Source organism: Boleophthalmus pectinirostris, unplaced genomic scaffold (assembly GCF_026225935.1).
Source record: "Boleophthalmus pectinirostris isolate CB_2022bp ecotype Guang Dong unplaced genomic scaffold, ASM2622593v1 HiC_scaffold_14, whole genome shotgun sequence".
In the NCBI taxonomy this organism is placed as follows: Eukaryota; Metazoa; Chordata; class Actinopteri; order Gobiiformes; family Gobiidae; genus Boleophthalmus; species Boleophthalmus pectinirostris.
This window is the reverse complement of record NW_026571047.1, coordinates 30,488,714-30,505,728: the sequence shown is the minus strand read 5'-3', so window position 1 is coordinate 30,505,728 and position 17,015 is coordinate 30,488,714. Positions and strand designations below refer to the sequence as shown.

At 40.1% G+C, this 17,015-nt stretch overlaps 1 protein-coding gene across 1 annotated transcript in view; it reads right to left on the bottom strand.

Annotated features, from left to right (window-relative positions):
- Nucleotides 1–1,066: 1,066 nt before the first annotated feature.
- The window catches only part of star2 (steroidogenic acute regulatory protein 2), a 28,827-nt gene continuing 12,878 nt past the window's right edge, over nt 1,067–17,015 (bottom strand). The window contains exons 4-7 of the mRNA XM_020936371.1: nt 16,919–17,015; nt 11,800–11,984; nt 7,648–7,735; nt 1,067–1,174 (exon numbers count right to left, since the gene is read on the bottom strand). The exon at nt 16,919–17,015 is cut by the window's right edge and continues 62 nt beyond it. Of these exons, the coding sequence (XP_020792030.1) occupies nt 1,067–1,174; nt 7,648–7,735; nt 11,800–11,984; nt 16,919–17,015 (478 nt within the window). The remainder of the gene's footprint in view (nt 1,175–7,647; nt 7,736–11,799; nt 11,985–16,918) is intronic.

Here is a 17,015-nt window from a genome sequence, read left to right as displayed (position 1 = left end):
CACCAAACATTCTCTTTGTTCTGGCTTTAAATCCTCAATCTTGGGAATCGCTGCCAACACAGAAGGTCTCTAGCTCTTCGCTGATTGGCTGGTGCCTGAACTCGTACTTCCGGGTTTTTGCGAACCGTCTAGAGAGAAACTAATTTGAGCGGAGGCGCTAGGTGGTGCCAGCCTGGCTAGCCCCCGTGACTCAAAGAACTGTTATTTTCATTCCCGCTTCCGCCCACATCTGCGATATTTTGTCCCGCTTCCGCCCACAAATCCCGCAAGATGTAGACATTCGCGTTCTTAAGCTCGATCAAACACGGAGAAGCGAAAAGGAATTGTCTAAAACATGCACAAGATTAGACCACGTCCGCAAATTTAGACAGTTTCAAATGTTTTTGTCGATGCCAAATAAAATATCCAGCACAAACGATGTATGATAGAAACATGAATCATTTGTATATTTTACTTTACACTCATATTTAGTTTGCGGGACTTGCAGTTTATCTTATTTTACAGCTAAACGCAAGGAGGGTTTGAATAGGGCCCGGGAGAGATCGCTAGATTACTCAAACATGCATGGATGACTCTAAAACCTCTTCCTTATACGTTATATAACACGGTAGAAAGCTCCAAAATAATAATCATTTTGAATAATACCCCCTCTTTAAGTAATAAAGTGTGTTTTGGTGGATCTGTCTTGTGTACACTTTGTTAAAATGATTTGAACTGAACATTTTGAGTGACGTGGACGATAACTGCTTAGTTTCACCTGCTCGTTTCCATGGAGATAGACACGTTCAACAGCTGGCGTAACCTTCACCAGAAAAGTTACATAGTGCATCTTTAATTCAAGTCTCTATTAACGTAATTTGATATTCCGTTTTGCAGTTTAATTCGGGCTCTTGTTTGAGGGAGGTCGGTGGTCGTAATGTTTTGGTCGATCAGTTTCACGCGTCGATTTTTCTCTTGTTCGTCCTGTAGGTGGCGCTGTGGTCTTTCTGTTTTCTTTCTTTGTTTAAATTGCGGTAAATTTGGACGAGCTGTTCTCTTCTCTTCACGCCTCCTTCACCCGCACCTGTCAGCCCCGGAGAGCGCCCCCTGCCGACAGGTGCCCGCGCAGGTGACGGGTGAAGTCCAGCTGCGCCCGGGGTAAGGCCTGATTCACCAGAGACTTTGGGAGCCAACCCTGAAACAAGAAAACAAGATCATGTTAGAAACTCAAAACAGAAAACAAACTTATTCTGAAAAACTTGCTTAAAAAATATTTGCTTAACCTGAATTGTGTAACTTTTCTAGGCCGTCACCTTCATCACTCCATGAAAATACTGCCTGGGATGTTCCACGGTACAGCATTAGGTGGGGTGGTTTAAGTCCTGGTTAATCCTGTTTAGTCCTGTTTTTAGACCTGGTTTAGTCCTGGTTTTATGTCTGCTTTTAGACCTGGTTTAGTCCTGGTTTAGACCTGGTTTAGTCCTGGTTTAGATCTAGTTTAATCTTGGTTTAGTCCTGGTTTAGACAAGGTTTAGTCCTGGTTTAGATCTAGTTTAATCTTGGTTTAGTCCTGGTTTAGACAAGGTTTAGTCCTGGTTTATGTCTGCTTTTAGACCTGGTTTAGTCCTGGTTTATGTCTGCTTTTAGACCTGGTTTAGTCCTGGTTTATGTCTGCTTTTAGACCTGGTTTAGTCCTGGTTTAGACCTGGTTTAGTCCTGGTTTAGATCTAGTTTAATCTTGGTTTAGTCCTGGTTTGGTTTAGTCCTGGTTTAGACCTGGTTTAGTTCTGGTTTTGTCCTGGTTTATGTCTGCTTTTAGACCTGGTTTAGTCCTGGTTTAGTCCTGGTTTAGTCTGGTTTAGACCTGGTTTAAGTCCTGGTTTAGACCTGGTTTAGTCCTGGTTCAAATATTAGGAGCTTTTCCATCAAACTGACATTGCGAGCACAAGAAAAACAACAACACTTCTGAATCTAGAATATATATATATATATATATATATATATATATATATATATATATATATATATATATATATATATATATATATATATATCTAGAACACACTGAAACAAGAAGACGGAATCATGTTAGAAACTCAAAACAGAAAACAAACTTATTCTGAAAAACTTGCTTAAAAAATTTTGCTTAAAGATGAATTGTGTAACTTTTCTAGGCCGTCACCTTCATCACTCCATGAAAATACTGCCTGGGATGTTCCACGGTACAGCATTAAATGTATTTATCTCTCTAGAGTCAGCGGGTGACGCTACGGGGCCAAGTTATGTGTTAGATTTGTGGAGAGGCGAGCCCACCCACAGTAAAGACCAATTTACAGTCCAGCGTCAAATCGTCTGCATCACGACGCAGAGTCTGGATCTCTGAAACAGTACGGGTGGGTTAAGTCCTGGTTAAATCCTGTTTTAGTCCTGTTTTTAGACCTGGTTTAGTCCTGGTTTAGACCTGGTTTAGACCTGGTTTAGTCCTGGTTTAGATCTAGTTTAATCTTGGTTTAGTTCTGGTTTAGACAAGGTTTAGTCCTGGTTTATGTCTGCTTTTAGACCTGGTTTAGTCCTGGTTTAGACCTGGTTTAGTCCTGGTTTAGACCTGGTTTAGTCCTGTTTTAGTCCTGGTTTAGACCTGGTTTTAGTTCTGGTTTAGTCCTGTTTTAGTCCTGGTTTAGTCCTGTTTTAGTTTCCTGGTTTAGACCTGGTTTAGTCCTGGTTTAGTCCTGGTTTAGACCTGGTTTAGTTCCTGGTTTAGTCCTGGTTTATTTCTGGTTTAGTCCTGGTTTAGACCTGGTTTAGTCCTGGTTTTAGATCTTTAATCTGGTTTAGTCCTGTTTAGTCCTAGTTTAGACCTGGTTTAGTTCTGGTTTAGACCTGGTTTAGTTCTGGTTTAGACCTGGTTTAGACCTGGTTTAGTTCTGGTTTAGACCTGGTTTAGTTCTGGTTTAGTCCTGGTTTAAGTTTTTGGTTTAGTCCTGGTTTAGTCCTGGTTTAGACCTGGTTTAGTCCTGGTTTTAGTCCTGGTTTAGACCTGGTTTAGTCCTGGTTTAGATCTAGTTAATCTTGGTTTAGTCCTGTTTTAGTCCTGGTTTAGACCTGGTTTAGTTCTGGTTTAGTCCTGGTTTATTTCTGGTTTAGTCCTGGTTTAGACCTGGTTTAGTCCTGGTTTAGATCTAGTTAATCTTGGTTTAGTCCTGATTTAGTCCTGGTTTAGACCTGGTTTTAGTTCTGGTTTAGTCCTGGTTTTAGTTTAGTCCTGGTTTAGACCTGGTTTAGACCTGGTTTAGTTTTCCTGGTTTAGACCTGGTTTAGTCTGGTTTTCTGGTTTAGACCTGGTTTAGTTCTGTTTAGTCCTTTTAGACCTGGTTTTAGTTCTGGTTTAGTCCTGTTTTAGTCCTGGTTTAGACCTGGTTTAGTTCTGGTTTAGTCCTGGTTTAGATCTGGTTTAGTCCTGTTTTATTTAGACCTGGTTTAGTTCTGGTTTAGTCCTGGTTTAGACCTGGTTTAGTCCTGGTTTAGTCCTGGTTTATTTCTGGTTTAGTCCTGGTTTAGACCTGGTTTAGTCCTGGTTTAGTCCTGGTTTATTTCTGGTTTAGTCCTGGTTTAGTCCTGTTTTAGTCCTGGTTTAGACCTGGTTTAGTTCTGGTTTAGTCTTGGTTTAGTTCTGGTTTTAACCTGATTTAGTTCTGGTTTAGACCTCTGGTTTAGTTTTCTGGTTTAGACCTGGTTTAGTTCTGGATTGGACCTGGTTTAGTCCTGGTTTAGACCTGGTTTTAGTTCTGGATTGGTTTACCTGTTTAGTCCTGGTTTAGACCTGGTTTAGTTTTCTGGTTTAGACCTGGTTTAGTCCTGGTTTAGTCCTGGTTTAGACCTGGTTTAGTTTTCTGGTTTAGTCCTGGTTTAGTTCTGGTTTAGTCCTTGGTTTAGTCCTGGTTTAGACCTGGTTTAGTCCTGGTTTAGACCTGGTTTAGTTTTCTGGTTTAGTTCTGGTTTAGTCCTGGTTTAGTTCTGGTTTTAGACCTGGTTTAGTCCTGGTTTAGTTCTGGTTTAGTCCTGGTTTTAGTTTAGACCTGGTTTAGTCCTGGTTTAGTTCTGGTTTAGTCCTGGTTTATACCTGGTTTAGTTCTGGATTGGACCTGATTTAGACCTGGTTTAGACCTGGTTTACCTGGACCTGGTTTAGTTTGGTTTGGACCTGGTTTAGTCCTGATTTAGACCTGGTTCAAATATTTAGGAGCTTTTCCATCAAACTGACATTACGAGCACAAGAAAAACAACACCACTTCTGAATCTAGATTATTATCTTGAATTTAATTTGTAATCGTAACTCATTTAGAAAAACATTTGTGCATTTTATAAACCGCTGCATGTAAGAGTTTTGACAGCAGCGTCTTATCTCACTTCTTTGTCGCCTGTATTGATTTGAGCTTCTCCTTTATCACACAAACACAAACACCGAGCCCGTGTCTGACTGATCTGTGTGTCATTGTGCGTAAACCACATCTTATCTTAATCACGTTTATAATTTGCTCTGAAACGTGCGAGTCCGGGAAGCCGAGGAGAAGAACGGGGGAATACCGAGCTTTATCTGTGCCCCGAGCTGCAGATGTGGTGCAACGATAACATAAGACAACACAAAGAGAAAATACACCACAAAATGAGTCCGGTTTAGGCATTTAAAGGAACTACGACGTGTATATGTATCCTGTAATCTTACTGGCTTTAAAAAGAAATATAATAACAACTGAACCTGGATTTTAGTGTTTTATTTCCTGGATGAACATGAGAAGCTGATGTGACAAACACAGAGGTAATTCCAGTTCTGTTACCGAGCAAAAATAATGTAAACAAAGGCCAAATCTTGACTAAATTATAAACTAATTATGAGTATTACTGGGTTTCAGATGAAATCACAGCTTTTTAAAGGTTAATATTATAACTAGGGGTGTCAAATTATCGCGTTAATTGCGATTAATTAATTACAGTCATATTTAGTGCGTTATGTTTTTTAATCGCGTTAATCTCATTTTTAATCTCTAACTTTAGTGTTTCTGTATGTGAGTTGCTTTATTATAAAATCTGTTTTTATGTGTTGTTGGGACAACAACACACACACAAAAAACACATTAATTATTTTTTTATTTCGGTAATTCCACTCAATGCCGGAAACCCACACAAAACGCGCGCAGTAAGAGCGATGTAAACGTCATGTTAACGTTTGCGGCGTCAGTCGCACAATGGACGAGGTGGAAGAGCCAGTAGAACAGAGCAGCAGTGCACAGGTAAAAACACATTCGTGTCTTGGAAATTATTCTCCCGACGTGAAATATAAAAGAAAATAACAAATATAAAATTGCCTACAACTTAAATGTCACTGGTGAAAACAACCTGCATAGACTCATGATGTCTGCACTACTGTCCTATACACAAACACACACACAACACACACAAACACACACAAACACAAACACACACAAACACACACCTTCATCATCGTCATTAACCTGAGAACGCGCGGACCACGTTTCTTTCCGTAGTTACTGCGTGGACACCGACGTGCTCCCGTGAGCCGCGTACGTTTTCTCGCGTACGCGGCGTAAACCGCGCTTCCTCCTGTGCGCCTCTAAACCAGAACTAACACCAAGACTAAAACCGGGACTAACCCAGTCCAGGACTAAACCAGGACTAAACCAGGACTAAAACCAGAACTAAAACCAGTGATCTCATATATAAAGCATTTCTCTATCAATAATATTTTTAATACGGTTAAGGAAAGACTGGACTTTTTATTGTCTTTAAGTCGACAAAAGTTATTATGTTCAGATTTCCTCGTCTTTGCTACTTTACAGCAAACAGTTTCTTATTCATGGAGACTTGGGCTCAACAGTCAATTTGGAGAGATTTGTTAAACAATAAATGACTTTATAAATTCACTTTATTTTGTTCTATATCAGTCTTTTGATCTGCCACAATAATGTAATAATGAATTTAAATGAAAATACCTCAACTTGAAGGCTTTTCTCAGCAATTTTTAGATTTTTGAGATTAAAAAGAGATTAATTAGATGAATTAATTACAGATCATAATTAATTAATCTCTCAATTTTTTTAATCGCATGACAGCACTAATTATTACACATATATATATATATAACAAAGATGGGGGAGCAGGTAAAATCTGTAGTTTAACTGCTGATTTTGTACCAGTATATTTACCAGCTAAAGTACTAATAAGTATCACTATAACTACCAGCCAAAGTATTAGTAAGTACCAGTAAGTACCAGTATTATTAATAGCCAAAGTACCACCAAGTACCAGTACAATTACCAGCCAAAAGTACAAGTAAGTATCACTGTAACTACCAGCCAAAGTACTAATAAGTACCAGTAGTCTCTGCACTGGCTCCTGTGAGCTTCAGGATAGATTTTAAAGTTCTTTTATTAGTTTATAAAGCTCTTAATGGTCTTAGTCCTATTTATTTATCTGATCTGCTTTTATCATATGAGCCTCTCGGACTCTCAGGTCCTCAGGTCGTCGTCTTTTAACTGTCCCAAGAGTCCAGACTAAAACTCACGCTGAGGCGTCATTCAGCTTTTACGGCCCCCGTTTGTGGAACAGTCGACCTGAGGATCTGAGGTCCGCTGCGAGTGTTCATATTTTTAAAAGTAAACTCAAAACGTATCTTTTTTATTTAGCTTTTAATTGAAACTTTTATCTGTTTTAACTTAAATTATTATTATTATTATTATATTTATTTATTCTAAATTAAATTATCATTACTGTTTTACTTTGTCTCCATTTTGATTTTTATGATAACCTTTAGGAGTTTTATGTTTTTGTTTTTATGTTTTTGTTTAAATGGTTGTATATATGGATGAAACAAAGGGATGGGGGGTTGCTCTTGATTTTAATTATTGTATTGTAATTTTTCTGTTGCATGTGAAGCTCTTTGTGCTACATTTCAAATGTATGAAAAGTGCTATACAAATAAAGTTTGATTGATTGATTGATAGTTACCAACCAAAGTACCAGTAAGTATAACTATAACTACCAGCCAAAGTACCACTAAGTAGCAGAATAATTACCAGCCAAAGTACAAATATAATTACCAGCCAAAGTACAAGTAAGTATAACTATAATTACCAGCCAAAGTACCAGTATAGTTACCAGACAAAGTACCACTATAATTACTAACCAAAGTACCAGTAAGTACCAGTATAATTACCAGCCAAAATACTAGTACATATTAGTAAAATTACCAACCAAAGTACTAGTAAATACCAGTATAATGAATAGCCAAAGTATCAGTAAGTATCAGTGTAATTGCGATCCAAAGTACTTGTAAGTAACAGTAGTAGTTACCAGCAAAAGTACCACTAAGTACCAGGATAATTACCAGCCTAGGTACCACTCTAAGTGCAACTATAAGTACCACAGTAACTACCACAGTAATTATCAGCTTAGTAACTACAAACTACCACCCGAAGTAAGTAATAAGTATTTTAAAGTGCTGCTCCCCCCAAATGGGAGACTCACGTGAGGCTCATTCTGCTTTTCTGCTAACGATAACATCTCCATGGAGACTAGCAGGTTGCTGACTCCACCGGAAAAGTTCCACGGTGCATCTTTAACTTTAACTTGGACACTGAAACAACACATTTACCTTGACGTCCATGTTTAAAAGCCAAGTGAATTTGCTTCTGTTCGGTCCTGCAGGTTCGATGACGATGCAGGTGGGCCCATCCTCCGCTCTGAAAAAAAAACACACAAAACATCAACTTTATTCACACTAATTATTGTTCTTTTATTTTATTTTTTGCTACATTTTTTTGATAAAATGGAAAAAAACAGATGCAGTGTGTATTTAACGTTCTAAAAACTTAAGATTTAACCTTCACCTTTCTAAAAAATACATTTCCCATAACAAAATAACAACAAAAATAACAAAACATAGGCAGCTTTTTCTTATCTGTTGTGTAATTATTTAACAAAACATTATTTATCATCCACAAATGCACATCCTTATCTTTATTTGTGAGAGATTAGCTCCGTAAACTCGTTTTATAATCTTATGTCATTGACTCTATCCAATTGACAAAAAAATAAATGTTTAGGGTTGAAAAATTGCATCACTTTCTGAAGATAGCGTGAAAAAATAATTACACTTTTGTTTGTTTATACCAGGGGTGTTCACACTTTTTCAGCATGTGAGTTACTTACAAAATGACCAAGTCAATCAAACTGCACTGAAACACTCTGTGCCCCTTTTTTGGACCCTCCCCCACAGTTTGAGAACCTCTTCTTTAAGAGAACTTCCTCTGGCACTTTACACAAAACTGTGAAAAAAGTGAAGGAAGATTTTTAAACCTGTTTTTTAAAGTTCCAAACTGGAGTTACATTCTTTTCTGGTTTTGCAGTGATATTTACCAGCCTCTGCACGTTTACCAAACCAAACGCACATCGTGACAAACACAGATGCATTTGTCACTTTTGTTAGACAAACTTCAGCCAAATGTGGCAGTAGGTCTGTTCTGTAGATCCGCTCTATGCTGTAGACCTGCTTTGTGCCAACACTGGAACACAAATTTAGACTGGTTTTTGCTTCACGTTTGGTCTTGCTCTTCTAATCAGCCGCACTGTGGGAGGGGCTTGTGTTGGCTGTACGCAGGAAGGAGCGAGAGCGTGAAAAGGCGAGGGGCGGCGTGCTGACGTGAGGCAGATGGACAGGTAGGATGTTTAGGAAGTTGAACCTGCCCTGTGATGCACGCTGGTACACGAGGGCACACGCTGTCGCAGACGAGCCGTGCATAGGGAGCGTGTGTGTTTGTGATGCGCCGTAGAGTCTCCGCGGGTTTCAAATGAGCGCACAGGCTGCACTGAGACGCCCCACACGCTCCTGCACCCGCTACAAGTTTATTACCAACAGCAGCGGCCGTAATGAAATATGATCACACTTGTTGAGTGTCAGACCTCGAGTGAGAGACAAGACCGAGTCCAAACGCGAGTCCGAGACGAGTACTAAGACACGGCGATCTACCCACACGACCTTGGCGATCGAGTGGTAGATCGCGATCGACGTATTGAGCCCCCCTGGTTTATACTGTCAGAGATATTCATGTGGATAGGCTCAGGAATTACAAAGAGATGAACCATAAACAAGTAAAAAAAAATTGCAATCTGAAAGTTACAAAGCAAACTCGAGCATAGATTTGTGACCGATCTCCAGATCAGTTTAAACTCTAGTGACATTTTGGATTTTGATTAAGTCTCTACATGTCACTTCGCATGATCTTTCAATTTCTACTTTAAGACAATTACGCAAATGGGAAAACTCAGTATATGTAAATATATTCCATTAGCCGTGCTTGGGTCTTATACGATTGTTTATGTCGTATCGTCAGGGGTCCCCAACCACCGGGCCATGAGTCGTTTTTTTGATGCCAGGCCACGAAAACTTCAACCCCCCCGCCCCATACTCCTTGTGGACCGTTCCTCCTCCCGTGCACAGCGTGGACCACACCTTCTCACGTACACACCATGGACTGTGCTTAAAAACAGGTCTAAACCAGGACTAAAATCAGGTCTAAACCACACCTAAAAGCAGGACTAAACCAGGACTAAAATCAGGTCTAAAAACAGGTCGAAACCAGCACTAAACCAGGACAAAAATCTGGTCTATACCAGAACTAAAAACAGGACTAAACCAGGACTAAAATCAGGTCTAACCCACACCTAAATGCAGGACTAAATTGGGACTAAAAACAGGACTAAACCAGGACTAAAATCAGGACTAAACAGAACTAAAAACAGGACTAAAACTACAACTAAAAACAGGACCAAACCAGGACTAAAATCAGGTCTAAACCACACCTAAATGCAGCACTAAATCGGGACTAAAACAAGGTCTAAACCAGGACTAAAATCAGGTCTAAACCACAACAAAAATCAGGACTAAATGAGAACTAAAAACAGGACTAAACCAGGACTAAAATCAGGACTAAAACTAGAACTAAAAACAGGACTAAACCAGGACTATAAACAAGACTAAAACAGGACTAAAAACAGGACTGAACCAGGACTAAAATCAGGTCTAAACCACAACTAAAAACAGGACTAAACCAGGACTAAAACTAGAACTAAAAACAGGACTAAACAGAACTAAAAACAGGACTAAAAACTAGAACTAAAAACAGGACTAAACGAGAACCATAAACAAGACTAAAACTAAAACTAAAAACAGGACTGAACCAGGACTAAAATCAGGTCTAAACCACAACTAAAAACAAGACTAAACCAGGACTAAAACTATAACTAAAAACAGGACTAAACCAGAACGAAAACAAGACTAAAACAGGACTGAACCAGGACTAAAACCAGGTCTAAAACAGGTTTAAAACAGGATTTAACCAGGTCTACACTGTGCCACGTGGACTCCGTCTCCTCCTGTACACTGTGCGGACTGTGTCTGCTCCCGCACACCGTGTTTTCTCGCGTACGCTGCTAGTCCATGAAAATACCGTCGTGAAAAAATGTAATGCCGTTGTTCCTTATTAATGTATTTAGGTTATTAAGTACCTCAGTTACCTCACGGTTCTAATCCGTCGTTAGCGCGCGAGCATGCGTAATTAGCGTGTTAGCATGTGTAATTGCGAAGCTAGCGTGGTTATTTAGCACCTGGGGTCGGCGTACATCTGTGGGTTTTTCGCGCATTGTTAATAAGAGAGGGAAATGTCAGAGCCAACGGGTTCATTTTAATTCATTAACGCTCGTGTCTTCTGTTCAGCGCTAAATATTAAATGTTTTGTTCTTATTGGCTGTGGACAGTGTTGGGAAGTTTACTTTTAAAATGTATTTCCCTACAGATTACAGATTACACACCCCAAAATGTAGTTTGTAACGTAATCCATTAAATTACTTAAAGTGAGTAATGTAATCTGAATACTTTGGATTACTTGATTTGCTGTAGAGAAGCAAAGACGAGGAAATCGTAACATAAGATGTTTTGTCTGATAAAAGAAAATAAAAAGCCCAGAATTTACTGAACCAGATTTAAAATATTATTGATAGAAGAGAAGGAGACATGGTCTGCGTGGCATGGTTTAGTCCTGTTAAATCCTGTTTTAGTCCTGGTTTAGACCTGGATTAGACCAGGTTTAGACCTGGTTTAGACCTGATTTAGACCTCGTTTAGACCTGATTTAGACCTGGTTTAGACCTGGATTAGACCTGGTTTAGACCTGGTTTAGTCCTGGATTAGACCAGGTTTAGACCTGGTTTAGACTTGGTTTAGTCCTGGATTAGACCTGGTTTAGACCTGGTTTAGACCTGGTTTTAGACCTGGATTAGACCTGGTTTAGACCTGGTTTAGACCTGGTTTTAGACCTGGTTTTAGACCTGGTTTAGACCTGGTTTTAGACCTGGTTTAGACCTGGTTTTAGACCTGGTTTAGACCTGGTTTAGACCTGGTTTTAGACCTGGTTTTAGACCTGGTTTAGACCTGGATTAGACCTGGTTTAGACCTGGTTTAGACCTGGTTTTAGACGTGGTTTAGACCTGGTTTTAGTCCTGGTTTAATTTTAGGAATTGGCCTGGGTCACATTTGAAAAAATCAGATCTGTGTCGTTCAGACTCATTAAAAGATCAGATACAGGAACATAGGGGCAAAAAAATCAGATTTGGGTCACTTCAGTCTGAACGCAGCCAAAGACACTGTGGGGGGAAGTACTTCAGTTGGATACCAATACAATGATTACTACTACTACTACCACTACTACTACTACTACTACAGTACTAGGTTTTATTACATATATTAGTACCTGACGAAGCCGCTCTGTGGGGGGAAGGCGTCCAGTTGGATGGCAGTTCCTCCCAGATAAACTCTGGTTTGATTTTTACAGCTGTGCCTCACACTCAGGAAGTCCCGCTGACCAATCAGGTTCCCCGCCGTCTCCGCGGAAACCTCGTGTGTGATTACAGTCTCCGGGCCGAGTCTCTGAAGGACCTGCACAACAAAACATGTTTATCAAATCAGTCTAAGAGTTTGAGATTAACTTTTTATTTATTTAACATTTTGTTCGTGATCTTGTGTATGTCGTTACCTTGTTTATTACAGTACACATTATATTCCTTTTGACTAAATTTGCTTTTAAATGACTTAAAGGTGCAATATGTAACTTTTCTGGGTTCATCACGTCATTGCATTACCTAAAATGTTCCACCATATGGCATTAAACATATGTCTGTGGAGAAGCAGCCAAATTAGAGATTTTTATTTTTTTTTTTTTCTCAAGGTAATTTTGTGACACTGTGGAACATTCTAAGCAAAGCAGCAACATCTCCCTGGAGACAAACTTGTGGAAGATCACCCCCGCCTGAAAAATTACCCAATGCGCCTTTAAGTTTTGTTAAGTTTTTGACGTATTTAGGCCGGGTTCTTATAATGTTGTTTCCTCATTAAAAAAAAACATGTTTAACACACAAAGTCGTCATATTTACACGTGATGACGAACATGATGAATGACGAACAGGAAAAAATACTTGACGTGCGTCTAGGTCGGCCGTTGCCCTGGAAACAACTGACATTTTCCTGTAAAAATGGCAGACCAGGTTGCGAGAGTGACTTTAGTGTTTTTATTACGTAAAGATCATCAGTGGAGGTGATTGGATCGGCGGCTGCACTCCTGGTTTAGTCCTGGTTTAGTCCTGGTTTAGTCCTGGTTTAGTCCTGGTTTAGACCTGGTGTAGTCCTGGTGTAGTCTTGGTCAAATCCTGGTCCAGTCCTGGTTTATTCCTGGTCCACTCCTGGTGTAGTCTGGTACCCGTCCTGATGTAGTCGTAGTGTAGTCCTAGTCCAGTCCCAGTGTAGTCCTGGTTCAGTCCTGGTTTAGACCTCGTTTAGTCCTGGTTAAGTCCTGGTCCAGTCCTGGTGTAGTCCTGGTGTAGTCTTGGTCTAGTCCTGGTCCAGACCTGGTGTAGTCCTGGTTCAGTCCTGGTTTAGCCTGGCTCAGTCATGTTTTAGTCCTGGTTAAGTCCTGGTCCAGTCCTGGTGTAGTCCTGATGTAGTCCTGGTGTAGTCCTGGTTCAGTACTGGTGTAGTCCTGGCCCAGTCCTGGTCCAGTACTGGTGTAGTCCTGGTCCAGTCCTGGTCCAGTACTGGTGTAGTCCTGGTCTAGTCCTGGTCTAGTCCTGTTGTAGTCCTGGCGATCGTCTCAGCGGTTTGCAGTGTGTATATATTTATAATCCACTAATGGCACGGCGCAGATTCAGTCCTGGTCCAGTCCTGGTGTAGTCCTGGTTTCAACCTGGTTTAGTCTTGGTTAAATCCTGGTTTCGACCTGGTTTAGTCCTGGTTTCGACCTGGTTTAGTCCTGGTCCAGTCCTGGTGTAGTCCTGGTTTCAACCTGGTTTAGTCTTGGTTAAATCCTGGTTTAGACCTGGTGTAGTCCTGATTTAGTCCTGGTGTAGTCCTTGTTCTTGGGCTGTCAGACTAATGTTCTGACCCCGATTTATCACGGACACGGGCCGTAACAGGTGGAATTTTAACGTGTCCGATTTAACCTTGACATAATCACGGGTTAACGGGCTGCGCGTGATACGTTTACAGCAATTTTACATAATACAGACCCTTTCAAATAAAAAAAAACAATAAAGAGCGTCGAGGCCGGTTTATGAATATTCCGTACAATTTCCATTTCCTTCTAACAATCATCGCTTTTCAAATACATTTCCCATCTCCCATTTATTTCATTACTATTTACGTCAACGTGTGATTTCCCGTCGCACTGTAACGGAAAATCACCTCAGTATCTCAACGTACCACTTACCGTTTTATGACATAATTTAAATCATCGCCACGGCAACGCCATCTCAACTTACACGTTATGTAATTTCAGACCGATTCGCTATTAATGCGAAATAAACTACAGTAGCCTTTTCCTCTTTTAGAACCGCGATTCCACTGCGCGGCGATTACGTCGGGGTTGCTAAGGTGTTGCTAAGGGCTAACGTGCTAAAACGGTGTTGACATTTTCTATTACGGGATGTCACGTTAATCTAGTCATGTATTCGCCGCTTAGTCATAACCTTCACGTGACCCTCCATTAGCGAGCTAGTGTGGCGCGATTAAACGTTTTCCCGCACGCTGTTATTAGGAACGGGAGTTAGCGTGTTAGCATCGATGTTAATTCAGACTCAAGGTGAAACTGGAGCACGGTATGGATTAAAAGTGATATTTTTTATACATGTGCACTCTATTTTCTGATCTACAGCGTGTTATAATGTTGTTTCCTCGTCACAAACAGACCTGGAGTTGTGTTTTGTTTCATTCACACATGTTCACACACAAACTCTGTAGATTTAGGTTGCGTTTACACCGAAAAGAATCACCATATCATCATATCGAAAAGCGATTTGCGTCCAGACACGTCGTTTCTGTGTCCGCAAGCTTTCTATATCCACACATCTTTGCGCATATTTGTTTACGTTTTACGGAAACAAAACTTAAAACCACATGGCTAAAACTCAAAAAACAGTCACTCCTTGTGCGCTGATGCGGTTCAGCTTCTGTCGGACTAAGGCTGCGTTCACACTGCAGCCTGAAGTGACCCAAATTCAATTTTTTGGCCCCTATGCTCCGGTATCTGATCTTTTAATGACAGTCTGAACGACACAGATCAGGAAAATAAAAATGTCTGTCCTTCCAACAAATTTTTATCATTTTAAACACTTTTTTTTTATATCATCAACAGTTCAAAGATCAAATAACACAATATATGATCAAATACATCCATTTATTTACATGATTTGCAGGTCTTTGAAATTTAGGAAATAATTTTTGTTCCAAGTTTCATACATGTTCTGTTTAAAACGTATGTAACTTTAGAACCAAAAATGATACAGAAAAAAGGTAAACAGTTTCATAAACTAGAGTACATATGTATCTGTTCAATACATTTTTATATCAGATGCATTAACTTGAATTTATGGCCTTGTTGTTTACTTCTGCTTGACCAGGCCCATCAGTAACTTACAATTAATGTCCAGAAATTTTCAACATTTTAAAATTTTTTCAATGACCTCACGTGCTCATAACTTATACAAAAAGTACCTATAACTTATCCGACGTACGCCAACGTATTTGCCAAATTTTTAATAGGTCGGCAAACGCTGGCTAAATCATCAAGGTGTGACAGCCCCTTAAAACATGTTTCTTTTTTATGGGGAAACTACATTATAACATAGATCAGATTATAGCTTTATACAGTCCCTGACAAAAGTCCTGTCGCTTATCCATTTTGTAGAAACAAAAGCTTATAACCTGACTTTAAATTAATCGATTGGTTTTAGAAATGTCTCATATGAAGCTAAAACCCTCCCAAATTATGCTCAATATACTAAAATAAATTTGCTTCACTGAAGAAAGATTGATCATTTAATGAACACAGAAAGGTCAGATTTTGGCAAGACAAAAAGTCCAATCCTAGATTACAGCCTCACCTGTGATCAGTTACTGATCAATCAGTTAGTGGGTGTGTATAAAAAGAACCTCAGCACACCAGACCTTCACATCAACTGCAACTTGACCTCTGACAACATGCCTAAGATCCACCCTGAGACCAAAGCCTTAATTATCAAGAGGCTGAAGACCAGATCCACTGCTGAGGTGGTGACACCTTCAATGTGTCTCAGCGTCAAGTACAAAGAATAAGAAAAAGATCTGAAATGACTGGAGATGTTTTTGACAAGCCCAGGTCCAGCAGACGCCGCAATGACAACTGCTCGGGAGGACCGTTTGTTGATTCAAAAATCCAAGGCCCCTTTTCCACTGCAGCAGACTCCACCAGGCCTGGTCACCTCAAGTCCCTGTGTCAACCACAACAGTTTGTAGAATTCTGTCTCAAAATGGCCTCCATGGTCGAATCAGTGCACAGAAACCAGCACTAAACAAAAGGCAATTAAAAAACCGTGTGGCATTTGCCAAGGCCCACAGCCTGTTAAAAGGATGGACACTGGAAAAGTGGCAGAAGGTGGATTTCTCAGATGAATCCTCGGTTGAATTACATCACAGCTGCCGAAAATATTGCAGGAGACCAACTGGAGCCACATGGATCCAAGATTCACCCAGAAAACAGTTAAGTTTGGTGGCGGAAAAATCCTGGTCTGTGGTTCCATCCAGTCTGGGGGTGTGTGAGACATTTGCAGGGTGGAAGACAATATCAATAACCTAAAATATCAAGAAGTATTAGCTCCTCTTACATTCCAACCATAAAAGGGTCAAATTTTGCAGCAGGATGGTGCTTCCATCACATACTTCTATCTCTACATCAACGTTTCTCAAGGTGAAGAAGATCAAGGTGCTCCAGGACTGGAGCCCAGTCACCAGACATGAACATCATTGAGCAGGTCTGGGGTAGAATGAAAGAGGAAGCATGAAGGCAAAACCAAAGAATCTTGATGAACTCTGGGAGGCATGTAAGACGCTTTCTTTGCTATTCCTGATGACTTCATCAACAAATTGTATGAATCATTGTGGAACCGCATGGATGCGTCCTTCAAGCTCATGGAGTCATACAAGATATTAAATATGGATCTCACAGCACCACTACTTCATTCACTGATGTTATGCAACATATTTTTGTATTTGAAGTAAATTATTTGTTCAATTTTCTGTAGGCGACAAAACTTTTGTCTTGCCAAAATCTGACCTTTCTGTGTTCATTAAATGATCAATCTTTCTTCAGTGAAGCAAATTTATTTTAGTTTATTGAGCATAATTTGGGAGGGTTTTAGCTTCATATGAGACATTTCTAAAACCAATCGATTAATTTAAAGTCAGGTTATAAGCTTTTGTTTCTACAAAATGGATAAGAGACAAGACTTTTGTCAGGGACTGTATAGGCCCTTTAATGAGCGTCCCAGGCCTGGTCGTAGACTCACCCTGATCTGCTGAATACTGGGGTTCCACCGGTGCATCTCCTCCACTCTGACGAACAGGACGTCGTATAACTGCTCCACTGAGGCGTCTAAAACCGCC